General features: G+C 36.0%; 1 protein-coding gene across 2 annotated transcripts in view; it reads right to left on the bottom strand.

Moving 5' to 3' along the window:
* Positions 1 to 5,116: 5,116 nt before the first annotated feature.
* The window catches only part of COPS4 (COP9 signalosome subunit 4), a 36,669-nt gene continuing 15,268 nt past the window's right edge, over positions 5,117 to 26,517 (bottom strand). Inside the window, exons 5-10 of one of the 2 annotated variants that reach the window (XM_065877314.1) lie at positions 24,508 to 24,661; positions 24,197 to 24,347; positions 17,299 to 17,469; positions 12,682 to 12,797; positions 10,415 to 10,499; positions 5,117 to 5,614 (exon numbers count right to left, since the gene is read on the bottom strand). In XM_065877314.1, the coding sequence (XP_065733386.1) occupies positions 5,481 to 5,614; positions 10,415 to 10,499; positions 12,682 to 12,797; positions 17,299 to 17,469; positions 24,197 to 24,347; positions 24,508 to 24,661 (811 nt within the window). In that variant the 3' untranslated portion in view covers positions 5,117 to 5,480. The remainder of the gene's footprint in view (positions 5,615 to 10,414; positions 10,500 to 12,681; positions 12,798 to 17,298; positions 17,470 to 24,196; positions 24,348 to 24,507; positions 24,662 to 26,517) is intronic. The other variant, XM_065877315.1, reaches the window with a different exon arrangement.

Consider the following 26,517-nt stretch of genomic DNA (forward strand, 5'->3'; position numbering starts at 1 on the left):
CACCCCTTTTACAACTCATGTTCTTCTTAGAGTCCTCTACTCCCGTGTCTTCAAACGCCTCCTATACACCAAGGAGGACTGTATTCCTAGTTTCTCCCTTACTATTGATCTTCAGAATGTCTCTTCAGCTGCCTACTAAACAAGTCCATATGGATGTGCCCTACCCCTTCTCTACACAACAGGTCAAAAGATATTACCACTCAGTTGTTTAAGGTGAGAAATCTAGATATCAGTGAAACCTGAGCTGTCTCAGCATACCATTCTCCCTTCTCCTCACATCTAATCCAACACCAACTTCTGTCACTTAAACTCCACTTAATACCCCCAATGGATGATCTATTTTGATTGTTGCTGTATCTGTGGTGCCTAGAAGAATGCCTGACACCTAGTAGATACATACTGAAATCAATTATTAAATGAATTAATCTGTCCTCTCTTCTTTGTCTGCACTGCCATGGATGTAGTCCAAGCCCTAATTATGTTTTTGGAGACTCACATTCATAGCTCCTGAACTAGTTTCTCTGCCTCTAGTAACTCCAGCTCCCACTGCCTTCTCTCCAATCCATCCTATACACAGCTTGCCATGAGTAAACTGTAAACATCCTAAAAAAATTTGCCTGGTGCTTCACAATATAACCTCAATCTACCTCGTTAGCCTATTCTCCCACTATTTTTTCACTCTACAAATTCCCTATTTTCCCTACTTTCAACACACATACTTTTTTCAAATTTCAAATTCCAGCTCTTCATTGTTATATATATAGGAAAGAAACTGACTTTTGTATATTAACCTTGTATCCAGCAACTTTGCTATAACTGCTTATTAGTTGCTGGAAATTTTTTTTTGTTTTTGATTCCTTGGGATTTTCTACATAATCATGTCAACTTTGAATATAGTTTTATTTCGTCCTTTCCAGTCTGTATTTAAAGCTTAATTTCCTTTTCTGGAGTTATTGCATTACCTAGGACTTCCAGTACAGTTTAATAGGAGTGGTGAGGGAATTCCCAGTGGTTAGGACTCCGCACTTTCACTGCCAAGGGTGTGGGTTGGGGAATTAAGATCAGAAAAGCCATGAGGTAAGGCCAAAAAGAAAAAGTGTGGTGAGAGCAAACAACTTTACTTTGTTCCTGATCTTAGGGGGAAAGAATCTAGCAATCTAGTTTCTCACCATTATGATGTTAGCTATAGGTTTTTTGTACATGTTCCTTATCAAATTGAGGAAGTTCCCCCTGTATTCCTAGTTTGCTGAAAGTTTTTATCATGAGTAGGTGTTGGATTTTGTAAAATGATTTTTCTGTACCTATTGATGTGATCAAATGATTTTTCTTCTTTAGCTTGTAGATGTGATGGATTACATTAACTGATTTTTGGATGTTGAGCCAATTTACACACCTGGAATAAATCCCACTTGGTCATGGTGTATACTTCTTTTTCTGTACTGCTGGACTTGATTCACTAATATTTTGTTAAGAATTTTTGCATCTATGTTCATGATAGATATTGGACTGCAGTTTCCCTTTCTTGTAATGTCTTTATCTGCTTTTGGTGGAAGGGTGATGCTTGCCTCATAGAATGGATTAAGAAGTGTTCTCTGCTTCTATTTTCTGAAAGAGATTATAGAGAGTTGGTGTGATTTCTTCCTTATGTGTTTCATAGAATTCACCAGTAAACCCATCTGAGCCTGGTGCTTTCTGTCATGGAAGGTTATGAATTATTGATTAAAATTTTTTAATAGATATAGGCCTATTTAGATTATTTCTTCTTGTGAGGCTTTTGGTAATTATGTCTCTCAAAGAAATTGGTCCATTTCATCTAGGTTATCAAATCTGTCAGCACAGAGTTGTTCATATTATTCCTTAATTATCCTTCTATTCTTCATAGGATCTGTAGTGATGGCCCCCTTCATTCCTGATATTAGTAATTTGCCTTCTCTTTTTATCTTAGTCTGGCTAGAGTTACCAATTCTATTGATCTTGTCAAAGAACCAGACTTTGGTTTCATTGATTTTCTTTATCAACTTCCTGTTTTCAAGTTTCACTGGTTTACACTCTATTATAATTTCTATTATTTCTTCCCTTCTTCTTACTTTGGATTTAATTTGCTTTTTTTCTAGTTTCCTAATGTGGAAGCTTAAATTATTGACCTTAGCTCTTTATTCTTTCCTAAGATATGCACTGCTTTCACTGCAACCCACAAATTTTGATGAGTTGTATTTTCATTTTCATTTAGTTCAAAATATTTTTAAATTTCTCTTGAGATTTCTTTCTTTTTTTTTTTTTTTTTTTTTTTTGTGGTACGCAGGCCTCTCACTGTTGTGGCCTCTCCCGTTGCGGAGCACAGACTCCGGACGCGCAGGCCCAGCGGCCTTGGCTCATGGACCTAGCCACTCCACAGCATCTTGCCAGACTGGGGCACGAACCCGCATCCCCTGCATCGGCAGGCGGACTCTCAAATGCTGCACCACCAGGGAAGCCCGAGATTTCTTCTTTAATCCATATGTTATTTAGAAGTATTTTATTATTTATTTATTGGCTGTGTCAGGTCTTAGTTGCAGCATGTGGGATATTTGTTGCGGTGTGGAGGATCTTTCGTTGCGGCACGAGGGCTCTTCACTGTGGCTCACAGGCCTCTCTCAAGTTGTGGCACACAGGCTCTAGGGTTTGTGGGCTCTGTAGTTTCTGGCATGCAGACTCTCTAGTTGAGGCACATGGGCTTAGCTGCCCCACAGCATGTGGGATCTTAGTTCCCCGACCAAGGATCAAACCCACGTCCCCTACATTGGAAGGCAGATTCTTTACCACTGGACCACCAGGGAAGTCCCAAAGTATGTTGTTTAATCTCTAAGTTTTGAGGGTATTTCCAGATATCTTTCTGTTACTGATTTTCAGTTTCATTTCACTGTGGTCTAAAAGCATACATTTTAGGATATCTATTCTTTTTTTTAACTTGCTAAGGTGTGTTTTATGGCCCAAGATGTGGTCTACCTTGGTGAATGTTCTATGTGAGCTTAAGTGTACTCTGCTGTTGTTGGATGAAGTGGTTTAGAAATAACAATTAGATCCAATCGATTGATGGTGCTGTTGCGTTCAACTATGTCCTTACTACTTCTCTGCCTGCTGAACCTGTCCATTGCTGATAGACGGGTATTGAAGTCTCCAAATATAGTAGTGGACTCGTCTACTTCTTCTTGCAGTTCTATCAGTTTTTGCCACATGTATTTTGACACTCTATTGTTGATGCTCTGATTTTAACTGAGCAGTTTATGATTACATTTTCTCCATCCTCTTAGCTATCAACTATATTTTTAAAAATTTTACAGTTCTGAAACTTCAATTTGTCTGCTTACATTACCCATCTGTCCTTGCATGTTGTCTACTTTTTCCATGAGAGCCATTAGCAAATTAAACATAGCTGTTTTAAATTTCTATTCTGTTCTGAGAATTTCAACATCCCTGCCATATCTGAGTCTGGTTCTCATGCTTGATTTGTCTCTTCAAATTGTGCTTTTTCTTGCCTTTGATCACCCTTTGTAACTTTTTGGTTGGAGGCCAGACATGACGTATCAGGAAATAGGAACTGAGGCAATTAGTCTTTTAGTAGAAGGTTTTATGTTAATCTAGATAGGAGCTAGGCAGTACTTAACATTTTCTGTAGCTCTAAGTGGCAGAGGCTTGTTTCCTCTATTTTCCTTGTTGTTTTGTCTTCTTCCCTGTTGTGTTTTTTCCCTAAGAATTCTTTGTTAAAGTCTGTCTTGGAGCTCTGTCATACTCCACAGATACTACACTGGAACTCTGTTGTCATGGTGGAAGGGTATTTGGGAAGCATTCAATAATCTTATATCTCTGTCTTTTATTTGGCCTGGGTCCCTGGGCTGTGATTTTCAGAAGTATTTCTTAAGACATTTTTTTCTCTTCTCCCATGATATAAGAAGGCTAAAGGGGGCTGAAATTGTCTAACTTGCTTTTCCTCAGGTGAGATAAGGCTCTGGTAATTTCCTTCAGAGGGCAGGACTTTGTCATGGAAAATGATATGGGTGTATTTCAAAATAGTTATCTTCTCCTCCCCTGAAACACAGGGGATCCCTGATCTTAATCATGAGAACTTGGTGGGGTTCCTGGGGATAAATCCTATAAAGTGTGGAGGTTCTTCTAAGAGTGGGGTTTTTAACTGTCAAGCCAGTTAGCATCCAGTAACTTGTCAAAGTTACCATTTCACTGTTCATATCAGTTACTGGCCCAAGCAGGTCTGCTCCTGGTAAGCTGATCTCTAATGTGATTCTATCTGGCTGTTTCTTCAGTTTGGGAGTGGTAGTTTGCCCTATGACCTCAATTCTCCTTCAGATCTAATAAAAGGCATTGATTTTTCTGCCTGTTCAGCCTTTTTCTTATGATTCCATTTTCTCCATCCTCTCTTAGCATATCAACTATATATTTTAAAATTTTATAGTTCTGAAATTTCAATCTGTCTGCTTACATTATACATCTGTCCTTGCATGTTGTGGGATGTGTCTTGCTGTGAGGATGGAGTGATGACTTCAGCTCCTTATATGCTGGAGCTGAAACTGGTAATTGCCTACAAACTCTTTTATTTTTTATTATTTTTATTTATTTATTTTTTTGCGGTACGTGGGCCTCTCACGGTTGTGGCCTCTCCCATTGCGGAGCACAGGTTCCGGACGCGCAGGCTCAGCGGCCATGGCTCACGGGCCCAGCCTCTTCATGGCATGTAGGATCCTCCCAGACTGGGGCACAAACCTGCATCCCCTGCATCGGCACTTGGACTCTCAACCACTGCTCCACCAAGGAAGCTCCCAAACTCTTTTTTAAAAGTTCTTCCCTGTTTTCACTATAAAGCAAGGCTGAAATAATCCTGAGGAGTCTTCCCTGATCTCTCTCTGCTAAGTGAAAAGCTCCTGCCTATGTACTCTAGTACTTGGTACAACTACAAGTATTTCATATATTGACTCTTAGCTCTGTGACTCTGTGAATGCCTAGAGAACAGGCTTTTTGGCTTATCTTTGCATTTCTTGCATATGGTATAAATAATTGTCTGCTTAATTGAAAGGAAAAAGGAACAAAACACTGTTCACTAATTAAAAACAAAGTACTACTTTTATTTGGCTCACTTCTCCATTTATTAGATAACCACATGTGGAGAGGCACAAAGCACTTAAGTTTTACATAACTACAAAGTTATCACAAATCCCAAACTTTTTAGCCACAGATACTTCACTTACTCTGTTTAAAGAAAAAGCTTTCAAAACATCTGAGTTAGCCTGATACAGAGACCCTGAATAAATGGGAACTACATATTTTTAAATGCTTGTACTTCCTGCTCTAATAATGTCTTCTTTAAATTGAATCCAGCATAAAAGGGATTGAAATATGTAAGGTCACGATGCAAATGCTTTTGAGAGATAGTGAAATTAATCTGTACAACATGGAAAAAGATGCAATGTGCACAGAAATTCTGCAAGGATTCACTGAGCCATCTGGGCTTCCATGGCTTGTGCTGTCCATTCTGGTGCTGTCTGACTGATTTTCTCCAAAAGGTTATTCACTTGGAAACAAAGCGATTGGATCTGTTTGTCCCATGTTGGCAGGGCTTCTCGTGCTAAAGAAAAAAGGAATAATGTACAAAGTTGAAATTACTCCTTTGCAACCACAGTGAATGTTGAGGTAGAAGATAAATACAGTAACATTGATTCTTAAAAGTTTACTCCAAAAATCTTAGTTAATGAAATTAAGCTAATTAAGAAATAGTTAAGAAAAGTACCCCAATCACTGGCACAAAGTATAAACAAAACAAAACAAAAAACACAAAATAAAACCAAACCACCTCAAATGCAGCAGTCAGACAGACAACTTCACTGAGGCCACCTGTTCCCTCACCAATGTCTACTGCTTTGTAAGACACTGCCACCGACTGGGGAAAGTGAAACTTGAAAACACTACGATCACTGAAAGAAGCTAAAAGGTCACATATTGTATGGTTTCATTCATATCAAATATCCAGAACAGGTAAATCCATAGAGACAGAATAGAAATTGGTTGCCAGGGGCTGGGGAGAGAGGTATGAGGAGTAATTGCTTAAGGGGCATGGGATTTCCTTTTGGGAAGATGAAAATGTTCTGGAACTAGGTAGAGATGGTGGTTGCATAACACTGTAAACATACTAAATGTTACTGAATTTTTCACTTTTAAATGATTAATTTCATGTTATGTGAATTTCAACTCAATTAAAAAATAGTAGTGGAGGAATAGGTATTCCTTTATTAACAGTAAAATTTACTATAAATTTATTACCTAATATTGTTACAGATCAATGGAACCAAATAGAGTACAGAAATAGATCCGAACATATATGTGGAACCTAATATACGCCAAAGATCAGAAAGGATGTTTTATTTAATAAAAGATATTTGCATAATTGGCAATCCATCTTAAAAAAAAAACTAGACCATGCCTTAAAATTATACACAAAAATGAACTGCAGACAGATTAAATTTCTAAATATAAAACAATATATAAAATATTAGAAGAAATTTTAGGAAAATATTAATTTTATCCCAAAATGAGGGAGACTTTTTTTTTTAACATCTTTATTGGAGTATAATTGCTTTACAATGGTGTGTTAGTTTCTGCTTTATAACAAAGTGAATCAGCTATACATATACATATATCCCCATATCCCCTCCCTCTTGCGTCTCCCTCCCACCCTCCCTATCCCACCCCTCTAGGTGGGAGGGAGACTTTCCTAATCAATACAGAAAACACAAAAGCCATAAAATTCAAAATGGACATATTTGGCTGCAAAAGAGCTTTTAAATGTGTTTATGGCATGCATTGCGTTACAGAAACACAACTGACAGAAAGAGAAAAATATCTGTAACACAGATAGGAAAGGTGTGGAGGGGGAATGAAGGAAATAGACAAGAAAAACTAATATGAATTCACAGAAAAGGAAATACTAATGGCCAATACATGGAAAGATATTAAACTTCACTAGTGCCAAGGAAATGCACAATAAAACAATAACATAGTATTTTCCCCTCAACAATTGGCAAAAGATAAAAAGAAGAAGAATATCCAGCTCTTAAAGATTCATTCTCTCGTATTGGTGGAAGTGTAAATGGCTACACCTTTCTGGAAAGCAAACTGGCAGTAGCTATTAAGAATCAAAATATGTATATCCTCTGATGCAAAGTATGCAACTTCTGAGACTCTGTTCTATAGAACTAAGTGTCCCAGTATATAAAGATACGCACAAGGAAACCACCTGAATGTCCATCAACAGGTGGATAGTTGAACTCCACGAAATATTATGCAGCTATTAAAACAAATAAATTAGATTTATATCTAGTGACTTGCAAATATATTCACAGTACATTAACTTAAAAAAAAACAAAACCACTTTGGGACTTCCCTGGTGGTCCAGTGGCTAAGACTCTGAGCTTCCACTGCAGGGGGCATGGGCTAGATCCCTGGTTGGGGAAGTTCCACGTGCCAAGCAGTGTGGCCAAAAAAACCCCCAAACAAACAAACAAACAAAAAACACTTCATAGAACACTATGTACTTTAAAGTATAATGCCACTTTAAAAAATCTCTACATGTTTTTACTTATCTATATAAGCATGTAGAAAGGCACACAAGACTTTAGACTGACATTAGTTATGCCAGGCAGCTGGGATCAGAAGAATGCAGATGAAAGAAGAAAGACATTACAGACTCTTCCTTTATTCATCCTTGTAATGTTTTACTTCTTATTATGAGCAGATTTACCATTGTAGTTCTTACATCTAAGAAAATTAGAAAGTAAAATATCCCATATTCTATCAAGTTGGTATACGTTAATTTAAATTGTGTTTACTTTGTGACGCCTCTGCTATACTCTTCATCATACACTGTGTTTGCTCATTCAATAATTATTTATTTCCCACTTACAACGTGCAGGGCACTGGAAAAGATGCTGGATATACCATGGAGAACAAGAGACACTTAATATCTATCACTAGGAAGCTGAGCTTGGTTAACAGAAACAGACATTTAGACAAATTCAGAAATTCAGGGTGACAAGAATGTATAACTTAAAGCCATACCTAACCTGGGAAGTCAGGAAAATCATTATTGATTAACATTGTTCAAACTAAGACATGGGGACAAACAGAAGATGGCTGGAGAGGCTGCTTGTGGAGAGGGATGACTATTTTGGAATGTTTCAAGTGGGAAAGAATTTACAATGCTGGAAAAAACAAAAAGTCCTGTGAGCTGGAATGGAAAGAGAAAACCATAAAGGACCACGCAGGACCTTTTGGAGACTTTGTAGAATCTTACTCTACAAGCAATGGGGAAGCCATTCATCAGCATGTCAAGGAAGAGAGTAACATTTAATAATTTGGTTTTTATTTCTTTCTTCTGTTTGTTCGCATTTTTAAAAGATCACAATCCCTCTGGCTCTACTAAGGCAACTGGACTAGAAAGGAGCTATTGTAGATGTGAGAAAAAAAGCTAAAAGGCTATTTCTTAAGCCCAGAAGGGGTTTCAGGGGTTCAGAACAGGCTGGTGACAGTAAGAAATGAAGAAAAGTACATGGATTCCAGATACACTACAAGGTAAAATTCGAAGGATTCTGGGCAGTGAAGAAGAGAAGGGGTCAAGGATAAGGAATGCTGGAGAAAGTGAACAGTGTAGTTTCTGGCTGGCTGGCTGTTTTGGGAGGCAGGCAGTGGAGGAGATAGTGAATTCAGTTCTGGGTATATTCATTCTGAGAAGCCCACAGAGCAATCAGGTGGGAAACACCTATTAATCAATTAGAGCCGCTGAACCTGGGACTCAGAAGGGAGATTTACACTAGAAATCTAAGCGCTGTCTGCATAGAGATGGTAACTGAATCAATGGGAATAGGTGAGATTACCTAGGGTAACAGTCGAGTGAGGAGGAAAAGGCCGAGGAGTATGTCCCAAGCAACCCCAATATTTAAATTTAAAGCACTATAGAATCTACAAAAACAACTGGGAAGAATACCTGGAGAAATAGGAGGAAAAACAGGAGAACAGGGTGAAGGAGATGACAGAAGTCAAGAAGGGGCGGGGGCACTCAAAAAGGAGTGAGTGATCAACCCTATTCAATATGTGGAAAAGTCAGGATGAAGCCTGAAAGATAAAAGGATTTTTGTTAAAATGGAAGAGACCTGACCATGTTTAAATATTGATAAAAAGAAGCCAACAGAGAAAAAAAGGATGAAAATAGACAAAATAATTGCTAAGCTCAGGTTCCTAAAAAAGATTTCTTTTGGAGCAGGGAGTGGCAGAGTTCAGAGAAGGGATCCAAAATACAAGAGGAAGAACTGGAGAGAGAGATGGAAACCATCTCCCATATAACACGAAAGAAGAAAAAGACAGAATTAGATCTATATTGAACAGAGAGTGAAGGAGGAGAAAAGTCAGAGGTTTAGGAAAATGAAATTTGAAATAGTCATTGCAGAGTAGGGAAAAAGTGGACTAGAGAAAAGTATCAAGAATCCCAGGTGGCGTAGAGAATTCAGGACCTTGAATTTTGCAGTGGTATCAATCTGTCTGGTGCTCTGACTCTTCTCCAGCAACGTTAGTTAGTTACTCAAGTACAGGCATGGAAAAGATGGAGAATGGGTTCATTCAAGGTGAAGTTTTGCTGGACAGCAGGAACAAAAAGTTCGCAGGCAAGTGTTCTGGGGCATCTGTAAAAGAAGTAACTGAATCATGAAAATGATTGAAATCCTGATTTCATGATTCACGATGAATCATGAAATCTAAGCTGGATAGGAAGAGCAGTAAAGGTTAAAAAAGGGCTGAGCTGACTGAAAGAAAGTGAAAGCCAATAGACCAGAGGCTCCAATGCAGTCAAGGAAGAGGTGAGGTAGAAGTACCTGAGAAAGACCACTAGAAAGGCTGGGAAAAGGTCATGGTCAGAGTGGGATACTTCAAATTAAAACTGTACAAGTGGAATGGCTCTGGGTAAGGTCCAGGGCATAAATGAGGTGGGAAGAAGGGCTGAGGAGGTATTAGACAATGAGAAAGACAAGAGATCTACTTACCTGTCTGTCTTCATCAGTTTAGTGAGCTGCTGAACAGGAAATTCAACTGTCATTTCTACATGCCCAATACACGGTATGTGGTCAATAAATGTTTGGTGAGTCAATGAGTGAACTAATATAACAATTCCAGTTTCAAATTTTTCCACGGCATAGAAAATGCTGCATTAATTAGATTCATGAATATAAGTTCATAAAAATTATTTTAAATTATTTCTTTGGGAAATAAGCTCATTCCAGTAGTAAGATTCTGGGTCAAAGGAAATTGCTCAACATGTTTTAATCACAAATATACAACACTTCACTGCCATTTCATTATGATATAAACAAGCAAAACTTCTTACTTTCAAAATGAACTATTCCATCAATCTGATCAATAAATCCATTCATACGTCCTTCTGTTATCATTTGCGATGCTATCTTTTCTGCCTGTTCAAAAAAAACAATAAATTCTTAGACACTTTAATTATCATTTCTAGTTATTCACATATTCTCACCAAGAGAACTGAAAGCTCTTGGTTTAGTTACCCATCACTAAGCTTTACGTATGTGTTCATCTGCCATTCATTACAAGAATAAATCCTGTAAATCTGCCTGTTATACCCCCCCAATTCTTTCTGGGTACAATCCATTATTTTAAGTTAATTGGGATCTGTTTTTCTTGTTGTAAGATTTTAAGCAAGAATCTAGCCTTCTAACCAACTTTTCTCTCTGCTCAAAATCAAACTAACAATTTTTCCTCTCACTGGGATCCACATCTCAAAAAAATCCCTAGCTTTTCTTATTTTATTTCATTTCAATTTTCACAGTATTTATCACCCCCAAAACTCTCTAAGACAGTAATATTTTTGAAGAAAATATTGAAAGGAGGAATAATGTTCAAATTTAAAAGGGAAACAAAAGGATTTAAAAGACCATTAAAGGGGAGCAAAAGGTCCTCTACCTAATTCCTAAAGAAATACTTCATGTTTACTGTCTGTTTAGTAAACTGGTTGTGACAGTCATTTTAGTAACTCTGACCATCTTCACAATCAACCCTAAATCACTCTTGAACAGACTGTGACTAGCATTTATTGTTAAAAATATATTCACTTCCCTTAGTCTCAGCAAAGGATCATACGTCAAAGCCTAAGAAGAAAGCACCATTTAATGGTAACTGAAGCCTTGGTTCCGAAATTGTTCCACGTCCTTTACTGTGTGTTGAATGTGTACACGTAAAGGAATTGTATTAGAAAATACTAAATTTAAATTTCAGTAACAGATAAAAGGGGATGTGACCATAACTACATGACTCTAAGCTCTACAAGTTTTGTAGTGAGGTGGATGGACTTGGAGCCTGTCATACAGAGTGAAGTAAGTCAGAAAGAGAAAAACAAATACCGTATGCTAACACATATATATGGAATCTAAAAAAAAATTGTTCTGAAGAACCTAGGGGCAGGACAGGAATAATGACGCAGACGTAGAGAATGGACTTGAGGACACAGGGAGGGGGAAGGGTAAGCTGGGACAAAGTGAGAGAGTGGCATGTACATATATACACTACCAAATGTAAAATAGATAGCTAGTGGGAAGCAGCCGCATAGCACAGGGAGTTCAGCTCGGTGCTTTGTGACCACCTAGAGGGGTGGGATAGGGAGGGTGGGAGGGAGACGCAAGAGGGAGGAGATATGGGGATATATGTATACATATAGCTGATTCACTTTGTTATACAGCAGAATCTAACAAACAATATAAAGCAATTATACTCCAATAAAGATGTTAAAAAAAAAGTTCTACAAGTTATGCAAAAGTAAGGTTGATTGCTTGCTTTTACTGTTACTTAAAATTAAGAGAATGTTTTATAGATGTTATGTGAAATACCCTCTACATACGACCGGTACTTTTTGGGAATTTATACATAGCCAACCAAACGTTACCATGACTAAGAATAAAATTAACTCCCTAATAACTCAGTCAACTTCTTAAGTTAAATCAAGCACAGAAGTTACAACAGAATAGCCTAGAGTATTACCATAGTCATTCTCTCAAAGAGATGAATTTTTTAAACTTTGAGTCAATCTAGGGCAGAAAAAAGAATTAAGCATAGATCAAATGTTAGTTAAAAATCAGAAACCACTATGAAGTGGATTTAAACAGATACTAAACAAAGATATTCTTACAAAATGGGTATCATAACCTGGAACCCCTTTAAGATTTCCATTCTAGGTCACTTTACCATAAAATACAACTTAAAAAAAAAACCAAATCAAAGACAATTCCATTACAGTACTATTTTGACATTCAAATAATTTATTTCCATCTACCTTAGGCTTTTAATGTATATTTTTGTTGCAACTGCCAATATTTATCAATTACCGTCGTCTCTTGGTATCCATGGGGGATTGGTTCCAGTAGCCCCCATGAATACCAAAATCCACGGATGCTCAAGACCCTTATATAAAATGTAGTAGTACAATGAATACAGTTGGCCCTCCAAAATATTCCTCCAAAGTATCCACAAGTTTTGTATCCGCAGATATGGAGGTCTAACTGTATATATTTTATTTTCTCTTTATGTCAATAATTTAGTCTCTTAACTTCCTTTTATGTATTGGAAATAAGAAAATACCTTAGCTGCAGGAATCTCTAAAAGGGCTCCAAGTTCCTCAAAGGTAATATTATTATATAATTTGCTTGCAGACAATAAATTGTGTTCAATAACAGCTCTGTCCAAGATGCTAGAACCTTAAATATAAATAAGAATGTTATAATTTTGAAACTAGTTTTACACTCTTAAAAGACGCATCTTGTTAAAAATTTTCTAGGCATGTACTAACTCATAATCATTGCCTTTATTCTTATCAAAATTTTAAAAGTAACCAAAATCCCTTAATACATTTTGAATAACATGCAGTTAAATACAAATAACATTTAGAAAATGATTGGCAAGTATTTATTAACTAGCTGAACAGATTTAATCCTCTGGGTTTGGGGTTTTGCTTCCTCAGACTAGCTACCAACTTCACTAACTTTTCTTTTCTTGCTATAAGCACATACTTTTATTAGCAAGCAGCAGCAAAACAATCATGCAAACAATCATGCTGTTTGTAAGCCTGATAAGTCAAAAAATACTGCTCAATGGAAATATCTCTATTCCCCTGGGCACTTCACAAGCACTTTACTCTGAGGCAAACGTGAGAAATGTTTGGAAGGCAGGATCCCTTCATGAGATATCAGGCATAGGATCCTCCCTTAAGTAAGATAATACAGGGCCTGACAAAGTTATGGACCTCAGGCCCCATCCTGAAGGTGTGGCTCACCCACTTCTTTTTTTTTCCTTTCCAGTTTTATTGAGATATAATTGACATATAACATTGTATTCATTTAAGGTGTACAACATAGTGAGTTGATATATGTATATATTGTGAATTGATTACCACTATAAGTTTAGTTAATTAACATCATCACCTCACACAGTTATAATTTTTTTTCTTGTGACAACTTTTAAGATCTACTTTTTTAGCAACTTTCCAATATAAAGACCTAAATAAACAGGAAAATATGGAAGACTTAATATTGCTAAGATGGCAGTACTCTCCAAATTGATCTACAAATTCAGTGCAATCCCAACTGGCTTCTTTGCAGAAACTGACAAGCTGATCTTAAAATCCATATGGAAATTCAAAGGACCCACAGAAGCTAAAACAATTTTGAAAAAGAACAAAGTTGGAAGACTCAAATTTTCTGATTTCAAAACTTACTACAAGGGACTTCTCTGGTGGCACAGTGGTTAAGAATCTGCCTGTCAATGCAGAGGACGTGGGTTCGATCCCTCGGCCAGGAAGATCCCACCTGCCGCAGAGCAACTAAGCCCGTGTGCCACAACTACTGAGCCTGCGCTCTAGAGCCTGCAAGCCACAACTACTGAGCCCACATGCCACAATTACTGAAGCCTGCATGCTGCAACTCTGAAGCCTGTGCACCTAGAGCCCATGCTCTGCAACAAGAGAAGCCACTGCAATGAGAAGCCCGCGCGCCACAATGAAGAGTAGCCCCTGATCACCGCAACAAGAGAAAGCCCGCGTGCAGCAACGAAGACCCAACGCAGCCAAAAATTAAAAATTAAAAAAAAGAAAACTTACTACAAAGATACAGCAACCAAGACAGTGTGGTACTGGCATGAGGACAGGCATACAGAATAATGGAACAGAATTTAGAGTCCAGAAATAAACTCACATTTACAGTCAACTGATTGTCAACAAAGATGCCAAGGCAATTCAGTGGGGAAATAAGAGTCTTTCCAACAAATGGTGCTGGGACAACTGAATATTCACATGCAAAATAATAAAGTTGGACCCCTACTTTACACCATATACAAAAATTAACTCAAAATGAATCAAAGACCTAAATGTAACAGCTACAATTATAAAATTTACAGAAGAAAACAGAACAACTTTTCATAACCTTGGATTAGGCAATGGTTTCTTAGATACAACACTGTAAGCACAAGCCACAAAAGAAAAAACATAAATTGGACTTCATCAAAATTAATAACTTTTGTGTTTCAAAAGATACTATCAACAAAGTGAAGAAACAACACACAGAATGGGAGAAAATATTTGCCAATCATTTATCTGATAATAAGATCTAGAATGTATAAAGAATTCTTACAATTCAATAATAAAAGCATAAATAACCCAATTTAAAAGTGGTCAATAAGCATATGAAAAGGTGCTTAACACCATTAGCCCCCAGGGAAATACAAATCAAAACCACAATAAGATACCACATTTCATACCCACTAGGATGACTAAATCAAAAAGACAGATAATATAACAAGTGTGGGAGAAAATATCGAGAAAATGGAACCCTCACACACAGCTGGCAGGAATGTAAAATGGTGCAGCCACTTTGGAAAACAGTCTGGCAGCTCCTCGAAAGACTAAATATAGAGTTACCATATGACCCAGTACTTCCACTCCTAGATATACATCCAAGAGAATTAAAAGCTTATGTCCACACAAAAACTTTTACATAAATTTTCACAGCAGTATTATTAATAGCCAAACAGTGAAAATAACCGAAATGTCCACTAACTGATGAAGAAATAAAATGTGGTTAACAGAATGTTATTTGGCAATAAAAGTGAATGTACTGATGCACACTACAACATGGATGAACCTTGAAAACATCACGTTAAGTGAAAGAAGCCAGTCACAAAAGATCATATATTGCATGATTCCATTTATATGAAATGTCCAGAAGAGGCAAATCTCTAGAGCAGAAAGTAGACTAGTAGTTACATTGTAAAACTCTGAGAATATACTGAAACCACTGAATTGTAATAACAACAACAAAACTATGCCTCAAGATTGCTAGCCTAGGGTTGTAATGACAATAAACAAAGATGTCCAAGAAAGATAAATAAGGAAGGCAATAAAGTCTAAAATGGAAGAGGAAGAAGACAAAATGCCTGTCCTATATATTGATACATAGTCTCCTATGAGAAATTTGAAAATCATTTGCATTCTCCAAGATCCTAGTGAATAGCCCTCATTTGAGAAAAGAATTATCTGATGTTATCTTTCTTTTTTTCATGGCCAGAATGCTCAAAGTCAAATGTGAAGCTCAACTACATCAATTCTAGAAACTCTTTCTTATTTATCTAGCTTTTGTTTATCAGACATCTTCTTGCAAAAGAATTTATTTAAAGCTGCTCAGAATACACAGAAGGCAAGAAAATTTTAAAGTTAAAAAGAAAAAGAGTAACAACAATCAAAACACACACATTACAGGTGGGCTACAAGTTTAATTTTTTAAACTTTCTAGCAGCCCATCAAATTAAGAAAGCCAGGAATTCCCTGGCGGCACAGTGGTTAAGAATCCGCCTGCCAATGCAGGGGACACGGTTGGAGCTCTGGTCCAGGAAGATCCCACATGCCATGGAGCAACTAAGCCCGTGCGCCACAACTACTGAGCCTGTGCTCTAGAGCCTGTGAGCCACAACTACTGAGCCTGCGCTCTAGAGCCCACAAGCCACAACTACTGAGCCCACATGCCACAACTACTGAAGCCCGTGTGCCTAGAGCCCATGCTCCGCAACAAGAGAAGCCACCACAATGAGAAGCTCACAAACCACAACGAAGAGTAGCCCCCGCTCACTGCAACTAGAGAAAGCCCGCGTGCAGCAACGAAGACACAATGCAGCAGAAAATAAAAATAAATAAATACATTTTTTTTAAAAATTAAGAAAACCAACCAGTTTATCAACTCACAGTGTTTAAATAAGATAAAAATCAATTGCTCCGGAGAATCACAACTAATCCTAAGACTGAAAAGGAATTTTTCTGAGGATCTGCATAAAGAATATCCTATAGAATAAATATCTCCTTTAGACAGAAAGATAATAATCAATTGATTTGTTTCTTAAAGTACAATTAAATAAAAGAAATTCTATAGGTCAATATAATTGCTTCAATAATCTGTAACTCAGGGCAGTAAGACTGGTGAGGTATATACCTTTCAGCCAAATCTTACATAAATAATTCTTTACAGCTTAGATTCTCTTCAATATGGGATGACAGTGAATCCAAGGCAATGATTCTGACAGCTCTGCACGTTTGTCTTGACATTTTCCACGTTTCTGGTGGCCTACATCTATATTTTTATTATCATGTGTGTTACTGTTATAAGCTACTTTAAAACCTCTGTAGATAAACATACATAAAATAATTGATGCTATGAACAAGCATCTATTAGAAAATTCTTTCCCAGCAAAGGCAGTCTGACTTAAGCAAATACCTAGGAAACATGACACCAAGTTCTATTCTTATTGGAAACACTTTCCCCTCAGTAACCTTGGGCAAGCTATTGTGCCAAATTTTGCTCTGTCTAAAATAGGACTGGATAATTATGCTCTGTTACAAATTGATGTTTAAGATTAATTAAGGTACTTATCAAATGGTTTGAGTCTTTAAAACACCAGGCACTATAAGCCTAGCCTATAATTCTTCTGCTCTTACAGTTTCCAAAAAATGCTTTATTCCATGAAATGCTTTCCAATAGAGCTACTCTTATACTTCAAACTCATATCTGTGTATAATATTCATCTTCAGTCAATACTTCTTTTATCAAGTGTTACATAAAAATATTACAGAAAGATATCAAGATGCTTCAAATTTAACATATGTTCTACTAGTGTGACCTCAATATTTACTACCACATACTTATAAGAAGTAATCATTACCATCAGCTGTAGTTGCTTTCTGGTGAGGCATCAGCATGGCAGCAAATTCTTGAAGTTGATTTCCTCTGATGATCCTATCTAGGTACATTTTCTCGAGGATTCCATAAGCAGCAAGTTGCTGGCACCTTTCATCCTTAAAAAGAGTAGCAAGCATCCGAGAACGCTGCTGTCCTAAGGGGAACAAATGAGCATCACATATTCTCACAATCTGTTTTTTCAATGAAAAGCAATCTTTTTTATGACCCCATTTTTGCCTACTAAAATATGCAGGCTGATTCTCGTTATTTCTGGTAGTTATGTTCTATAAATTTGCTGCCAACACTGTATTAGTGAATACTCAACTCCTGCTCCTAGGGGATATATGGGGTTAGGTTCCATGAGCCTCTGGTCACAACATTTTTGTCAGCTGGTCAATATGTAACCTTGTTTTGTGTATTTCTGTTTAAAGGCACCACATTCAATACATATTGTTGATTCAGTAACATTGAATTCATGGCTTACACTGTAACTCATGCCTGAATTAAGCTTACCTAACTTAACACACGTAGTTTCTCCAAAAGGCACATCACAGACTTCCCACACTTAAGTACACAAGATAGTACTTCAGCACTATGCTAGGGGCCATTTTAGACAGCAAAACCACCAACAAAATGCATGAAAATGTGGAGAATGTGGTATTAAACAGACCACAAAAAGGACACTTGTTTATAGTATGAGAGCTGAAACAAGGTAGAGCATTGCCTTGTTCGATCCCAGCTAGAAACATAAACAGGGAGACTCAAATTTTTTGCTGCTCTGCACATGTCTGCAAATGACTATGAAAGCATCGTGCTTTGAGTACTGATTTGGGGGTGATAAATTTTAGGAAGTCACTAAATGTGGAATCTGTGAATAATGAGGATTAACTGTATATTCATTTGTGAAGACTATGATATACAATCATTCCCTCAGTATCCAATGGGGATTGGTTCCAAGACCACCCCCCAATAAATACCAAAATCTGCAGGTGCAAAAGTCACTTATGTAAAGTGATATTGTTTTTGCATTACCTTCATACATCCTCCCCTATACTTTAGATCATCTCTAGATTATGTATAATACCTAGAGATGATCTATCTATGTAAATGCTATGTAAATCGTTGCTGGCACATGGCAAATTCAAGTTTTCCTTTTGGAACTTCCTAGAATTTTTTTTCCCAAAATATTTTCAATCCACAGTTGGTTGAATCTGCGGATGAGGAACCCCTGGATATGGAGAGCCAACTATATGCCAAAATGTTACACGTGGTTCCAGTTATAGTTGTTATTTTCTTCTTCTTGCTTATCTGTACTTCTACAATGAACATGCATTCTTCCCCTAATAATAAAAAATTTATAAAAGATGAACAAACATTTCTCAGATGGGAAACTTGATTTTCATAGTTTCAATTTATACCTTCAAGGACCTTTAAATGGTGAAAAAATACATGACAACTGATGACATTAAAAACTGAACTAATGGAAATAATATGAACAAACTTTTTCTTTTTAAATTTATTTTTAGCTCTATATACTGAAAGAGCCTAATGACAACGATACCCAGCATCAATGAGCATATCTAGTAACCTGATCTCACTATCCTCATTAAAAGGAACTAGAGATCCTCAAAAAATAGCTGATTTCATGTCTGAAACAGGGAAAATACAAAAGGAGCCTGAAGCATCTTTTTATGCTATTGATACATTTCAGGCAAGTATTCAAAGACTAATGGGGCTGTGTCAAAAAGACATAATTTGGTCATATTTGGGACAAGTTGAGCATCAAAAAGAATAACAACTATAATTTATTGTGACACACTGAATAAATAAAAAACAGAGTCAAATATACAAGAATGTTCACAGCAGTACTATTACTAGTAGCTAATAAGAAGGCAATAGGATAAACAAATTGTGGTATATTCACATAATGGGATACCACATAACAATGAAAATGAAGAAACTGAATGGAACAATGTGGATAAATTTCATAAAGCTGAGCAAAAGAGGCAAGACAAGAGTATATATACTATATGATTTCATTTATATAAATACAAGAAGCGGGCAAAACTAATATATATTAACAATTGCTCTTGGGGGATGGGGTTGGGGCCAGTGGTTAGGAGAAAGCAGGACAGAATATTTCAGGGTGCTGGTAATATTTTGTTTCTTGTTCTGGATGTTGATTACGTGATGGTATTCATTTGTGACAATTCATCAAATTGTACACTTCTGATATGTACAGTTTTCTGTGTGTATATTATACACGCAGAAAAATAAGCTAAGAAAAAAATCCACAGTGATATTTGGAAAAAAAAAAAAAAGGAGAAAAAAGGAAAGCTCCTGAAGAATACTATCTAATAAATACAGAAGAAAAGAATTAGTAAATCAACATTTTTCATTTTTATTTTATATTACACATATAACGAGTGATCCAGGCAAGGATTATTAATAGATATTAAATTATGGAAAGGAATATGTGAAAGGAATTTGGGGAACAGGATTTTTGTAGTGTCAAAGCAGCACCCCATGAATTATTTACAAAATACACAGAGGACAAAGTACCTTTACAATGGAATTTCTACCTTAATCAAATGAACAAACTCAGCATCACTAACAGTGGGACCAACCTGACAGTTTGTGCTCTCTGACGTGATTCAACAGCAAGTACACAGCATCATTATAAGGTATTCTTGCTAGAAAAAAAATAACCTGAATCTAATTTCACCTCTAGCTAACTTCCATTTTACAGGAAATATAGGAGATTAAGGAATAAAAAAACAATATATGTATCAAAAAATCTAGGATGAAGGACATTTTACCTAACAACTTCAAAGTCAGTATTTTTTCTTTTTTTAAGTGAGGCAACTATACAGTGTTGTATGTCAACTATATCACAATAAAGTTGGCAGGAAAAATAAGGAAACTACTCTAGACTAAAAGAGTCTAAAGACTAAAGAGCCATAATCACCAAATGCCACACATGAAGTTGCTCCTCGTTCAAGGGGAAAAAGGCAGGTATAAAAGATATTCTTGAGCTAACTGGGGCAGTGATAACATGGACCAGCTGCTAAATTCTACAGTGGAATCACTGTTAATTTTTTTAGGGATGATGATGGTATTGCAGTTATGTAGAAAAATGTTCCTGTTCTACAGAGATACATGATGATATATAAAGAGGGAGTGTCATGATGGCCTACAACTTACTTTAAAATGATACATCAAAAAATATGTGTGTGTGCGCATGAGAGAGAGAGAGAAAGCAAATATGACAAAAAGCCAGGAAAGTTTAGAAAAAGAGTAATGAAGGGGAAGTAGATCTGCAAGATAATAAAACACTATAAAGCTATAATAATTTGAAGAGCATAGTACAAGTATATTCATAAATAGACAGGCTAATTAACAAAACAGAATACTATGTCCAGAAATCTACTACAGTGTGCTTCAAATCAACAGGGAAAAAAAAGATGGATTATTCAATAAAGAATGCCAGGTCAAATAACTAGCCATTTAGAAAAACAAACAAACAAACGTTAATTTCCTATCTCATTTCTTACACTAAAATAATTCCAACTGGATTAGGATTTATAGGTAAATTTAAGTAGGTGAAACTAATCTATACTAGTGATTACTCTTGGGGGGCAAGGGTTAGAGATCATCTCCTGAAAGCCTGAAGGTAAAAAATGAAACCCTGAAGCAGCGATTCTCAAAGGCGGTCCCCATGACCTTTTCAAGGGATCAGTGGTTGACACTAAATTTAGAATAACAAAGACGTCCTGTGCCTTCTTCATTGAGTTGACATTTGCACTGCTAGTGCAAAAGCAATGGTGGCAAAGACTACTGGCACCATAGCACAAATCAAGGCAGTGGCACTGGCAACAAACTATATTATGCCAAACACTCAACAGTCAAAAGAGATAGTTTCACTTAAGAATGTCCTAGCAGCAGTAAAAAATTATTTTCATTAAATCTTGACACTTGAGAACATACCTTTTTAACATTTTGTGTGACAAAATGCGAAATGTACTTACAGCACTTTTGCTATAAACCAAAGTATAATGGTTGTCCCAAGGAAACAGTGCAAGCTGAACTAGTCTCTTTTTCATGGAACACATTCACTTAAAATAACAACTGACAAATTATGGTTTCCAGACTTAGGTATTTGGCAGACATTTTCTTAAAAATGAACAAAGTGAGCCTGTTACCACCAATCAACAGCATTTGCTGCCCTTGATAAAATTTGAGTTTTAAAGAAAAAAATTAAAATTTCTGAAAACTTCTATCTGCCACTATGAGGCTGACAACCTTCCAATACTTAAAGGTTTTTCTGATGAGATCAGTGGTAATACATTGGATATTGGATATTGTATAATAAAGTACATCAATATTTGGAAGCTCTGCATAAATCAGCAAACCAACATTTTCCAAACAACCAATACATGATGGTACAAAATCTTACATGGGTAAAAGATCCATCAACGTTGAAGACAGACCAAGATTTTAACATTATAGAGTGCAAAACGTTCACTGATATGGTTTCAGATGCCACATTCCAATTAACCCATAAGAAACTACACTACTTGTCAAGTTATAGTATCAAAGATGAATACCCACGATTATCTGAAAAAGTCACTAAACATGCCTCCTTTTTCCAACTACATATCTGTGTGAGGCTGGGTTTTCTTCATATACTCCCACCAAAACATATCAAAACAGGCTAAGCACAGAAGTACATTTAAGAATTCAATTTCTGTCTATTAAGCTAGACAATGAAAAGACTTGTAAAGTCAAAAGTAAAACAATTCCAATTCTCTAACTTATTTTGTTTTAGAAAAAACAGCTATTTTATAAAAATGTCGGGAATTCCCTGGCAGTCCAGTGGTTAGGGCTCTGTGCTCCCACTGCCCAGGGCATGGGCTGGATCCCTGGTCGGAGAACTAAGATCCTACAAGCCGTGTGGTGCAACCAAAAATCAAATAAAATTAATTAAAATGTCATTTACGTTTATACCTAAGAGATCTATTATTGTTACTTTTAAATGAATTAATAAATATTTTAAAATTTCTCACTTCAATTTCTAATTCAATAATCAACAGATATACCCTACATAAACAAAAGCTCTCTAGGGTTCTCAATTATTCAGAGTCTAAGGGGGTCCTGAGACCAGAGGATGTGAAAACTTAAAGTACTGGAAGAAAACATGAAGGAATTTAAAATATGTAATTTCACAATAGAGAAGACCTTTCTAAGCAAGTCAACAAAACCCAGAAACCATAAAAGATTAAAAAATATTTAACTATATAAAAATTTAAAGTTTCTGCATGGCAAAAATTTCATAAACACAGCTAAAAAGGGGACAATAAATTGGGAGAAAAAAACTGTTAATTTCTTATATACATGAAGAGCTTTTATTAAAAAAAAAGATTAAAAAATGGCTAATGGACATAAACAGATAATTCACTCAAAAGATTGGGTTTTTCAACGACTTTTTTAAACACATGAAAAGATGTCCAAGAGTATTCATGATAAATGAAATGCAAATTGAAACTAGAATGAAATATTATTTTTCTTCTACCAGGTTAGCAAGGACAAAAAAATTTGGTAATGTGTGCGTGAGTAATCAGGTTCACAAAGATATTGTTGTTTAGAAGGTCTAACATTAAAGGGCAACTTATAATTTCTATCAAAATTTTAAATGTATGTACCCTTAGATTCAAGAATTTAACCTATACATATATTCACATATGTGTATAATCACTACAGCATTGTTTATAATTGACTAATTATGATAAAGCCAAACAACAGAAAATCAAAAAGAATGAGCTTTATGTAATGACATATAAAGACCACTGTTATGAATATCCACATAAAAAAAGAAAGTTGTAAAAGTGTATTTATCATGCTATCATTTGTGTATAAAAAAGAGGATACACACTTTTATATTGAAGGAAATAAAAGAATCAGTAATAGTTCTTCAGAGTGCAAAGCAGTCCATTTTATGTACTGCCTTTTCAGTAACAAAAATAAAATAAATAAGATGACTGCTACAAAGAGAATGAAATGTGTAGTCTGAACACGTCATTAGGCTCTCAACTAAACACAGTTCAAAAATAGACATTCTGGGCTTCCCTGGTGGCGCAGTGGTTGAGAGTCCGCCTACCGATGCAGGGGACACGGGTTCGTGCCCCGGCCTGGGAAGATCCCACATGTCGCGGAGCGGCTGGGCCCGTGAGCCATGGCCGCTGAGCCTGCGCGTCCGGAGCCGGTGCTCCGCAACGGGAGAGGCCACAACAGTGAGAGGCCCGAGTACCGCAAAAAAAAAAAAAAAAAAAATAGACATTCTAAAATGATTTAGAAAAGCAAGCCATGGCTTAGAATTATCAGCATTTCCTCTCAATGCCCTTTCCTGCTTTATAAGTTGAATGATTTACATGTTACAGTTCAGTAAAAAAGGATACAGAATAGTTTATTATTTATATTTATGGAAGAAAAAGATAAGCACCAGGTCTAAAACTGAGGTTTGAATATAAAAAAAAAAAAACCCAAAGCAGTACATTATCACAGCACTCATTTCTAGATTTTAATTTTCATTTCCCTTTGTCTAATTCTCAATTTAATATCCATTTTTTCAGTGATATTTTAGGAGAACTAAACTTCAGATTACCTCTTAACTACTCCTAATACCTGATAGGCTGATAAATGCATATTTTAAAATGTCTTAAGTTAGCAATGCGCTGTTTTTAACTGTTTAAATTTATCATAATTTTATTAAGAAGACATCCTCTTAAAGAATAGCTCCTTGCTAAATCCTCAAATAGTAATGTACCTGAAATTATTAAGCAAAGATAACTTACTGTTCATTAAAGTGTAAATGACATATTTACCTGCTGATGCTAAGATGGTACAGTGCAGAGCATGTTTTAAGGCCTCTAGTCTTTCACTTTCGTGCACTATTGTCTTGTAGGAGAGCTCGTTGTACCTTTGTGCAGCTTCAATGAATTTTCTTCTGTAATCAAGAACACGTGCATAGCAGACCTATAAGAGGGAAAATGTTTCAATTAGGGAGAAAAATTAAAAATAAAAAGCAAAAGAAAATTTCTATTATATAACAGCATTTATCAGATATTCTGGAGCACCTTATTACTGAAGGATTCTCCAATACAAAATTAATTTTCCAAATTAGCTCATCTGTTACCTTATAATGTATCTGTAACTGTTCATTGGTTGATTCATTCTGAAGCAATGATGCCCGATTTATGTAAGCCTCTGCCTGGACTGGATCATCATCCTCCAGATATAGCCTAGCAATCTTCAGGTATGTCTCCAGTTTATAATCTACATTGTACTGTCTAGGGTATAACAGAAAGACAGAGAATGACTAAATATTTCATCAAGAAAATTTTGGGAGTGGTAGGAAATGCATTATTTTTTCCTTATATATATTCTGTTAATATAAGGGAATCATACTTTTATTGCAGTATATTACGTAGACAAGCTAAAACATATTTCCAGAATAAGATTTATTGAATTTTTATTATTTTTATCATTGTTCATGTTTTATTTTAGCTTCTTCTAATCCTCAGATAATCTCACAAATCAAAGATCTTAAAAAAAAAAAAAAGCTCAGTTCAGGGACATATCATATACTACCAGGGGAACTATGAACATGTACAACCATCCTGGAAAACAATTTGGCAGTATGCTCTCCAAACATCCTTTGAATGCTTTAAAAATGCATATCCTCTTTACCTACTGTATTTTACCTCTAAAAAATAAATCCTTAAAAAAAAATCATGGTTGTACATACATATATATGTACAGAATATTCATTTGTAAAGTTATTCATAAATATCCATAATAAAAAAAAATGGAAATCACCCATAATCGTATTTGTGGTAATCAATTAAGTTGTGGTACATAAAGATGGTAGATGCTATACAGTTATTATAATAATTACTTCTGATAATAGTCATAAGTTTTTGCTAAGTGAAAAAATTGGATAAAACAGTACATAAAACACCATCCAAATGTATTTCTATACATGCATATCAAGATAGTAATAGCAATTATCTCTGAGAATACAGGTGGTTTTCATTTTTCTTCTTTATCCCAATAGTCACATTTTATGCAAAAAATGTATAACTGAAGACCTAACATAATTCAAAACTCACATAATTCAAGATTAATCCTCACAGAAAAATTAATTCTATTTACCAGCAAAAGTGGAGCCACCATTTGGCAAGAACAGAGTTTACAACTGTCTTGGCCCAGCTTTGAAATTAATTCTGCAAAATTTTTATATCGAGCTTCCCTGGTGGCACAGTGGTTGAGAGTCCACCTGCCGATAAAGGGGACACGGGTTCATGCCCCGGTCCTGGAGGATCCCGCATGCCGCGGAGCGGCTGGGCTCGTGGGCCATGGCCACTGGGCCTGCACATCCGGAGCCTGTGCTCCGCAGCAGGAGAGGCCATGGCAGTGAGAGGCCCGCGTACAGAAAAAAAAAAAAATTTTATATCAATTCAAAATTTTCCATAAGTCATATATTATTTTTATATTATTTCCATTCACAACTCATATTTACATAAACTGCTATAAATAGCACCATATTTTTTGCATTTTCATATTTTATGCCAAGATATCTATTATGTCCATTACTTTCATAATCAGAGTGAATCATTTTTTAAAGAGACAGGCTGTCAATAATTTACCCAAATCACTTTAACTTGTTTAGAAAAACCACTGAATTTTCAGTTCTTGGTATCCTCACAGATAATGTTATAGTACTCTCAAAATGATAATTACCACCACTGCAAAGAACAATATCTATTTAATATTTACATCAACTACCAATGAAAATAAATCATTTGCTCTGTGCTAGGGAGAAACTGTTCCAGACAGAATAAGACCAAAGCAATTAAGAAAGCCTCCAGCCTTTTCAAACTATCCAAGAAAAACCCCAAATTAACAAGAGGCCTTAGAAAACAAAATTCAACATCTGCGTATAAATGAAGGCTTTTTAATATACTGATTGCTTTTTCAACGGGCATCACTGTCTAACAATTTCACAACTGCACAAAAGGCAAGATGCCTGAAGTAGTGTTTGACTTATGATCACAAATATTAATGAAGACAAAAAAAGAATCCCTTATTCACCTGGTAAAAGAGTAGAGAAGTAACTGAAAATATTTTTTGTCATTCAGTTGGT

This window comes from Phocoena phocoena, chromosome 5, assembly GCF_963924675.1.
Source record: "Phocoena phocoena chromosome 5, mPhoPho1.1, whole genome shotgun sequence".
Classification (NCBI taxonomy): Eukaryota; Metazoa; Chordata; class Mammalia; order Artiodactyla; family Phocoenidae; genus Phocoena; species Phocoena phocoena.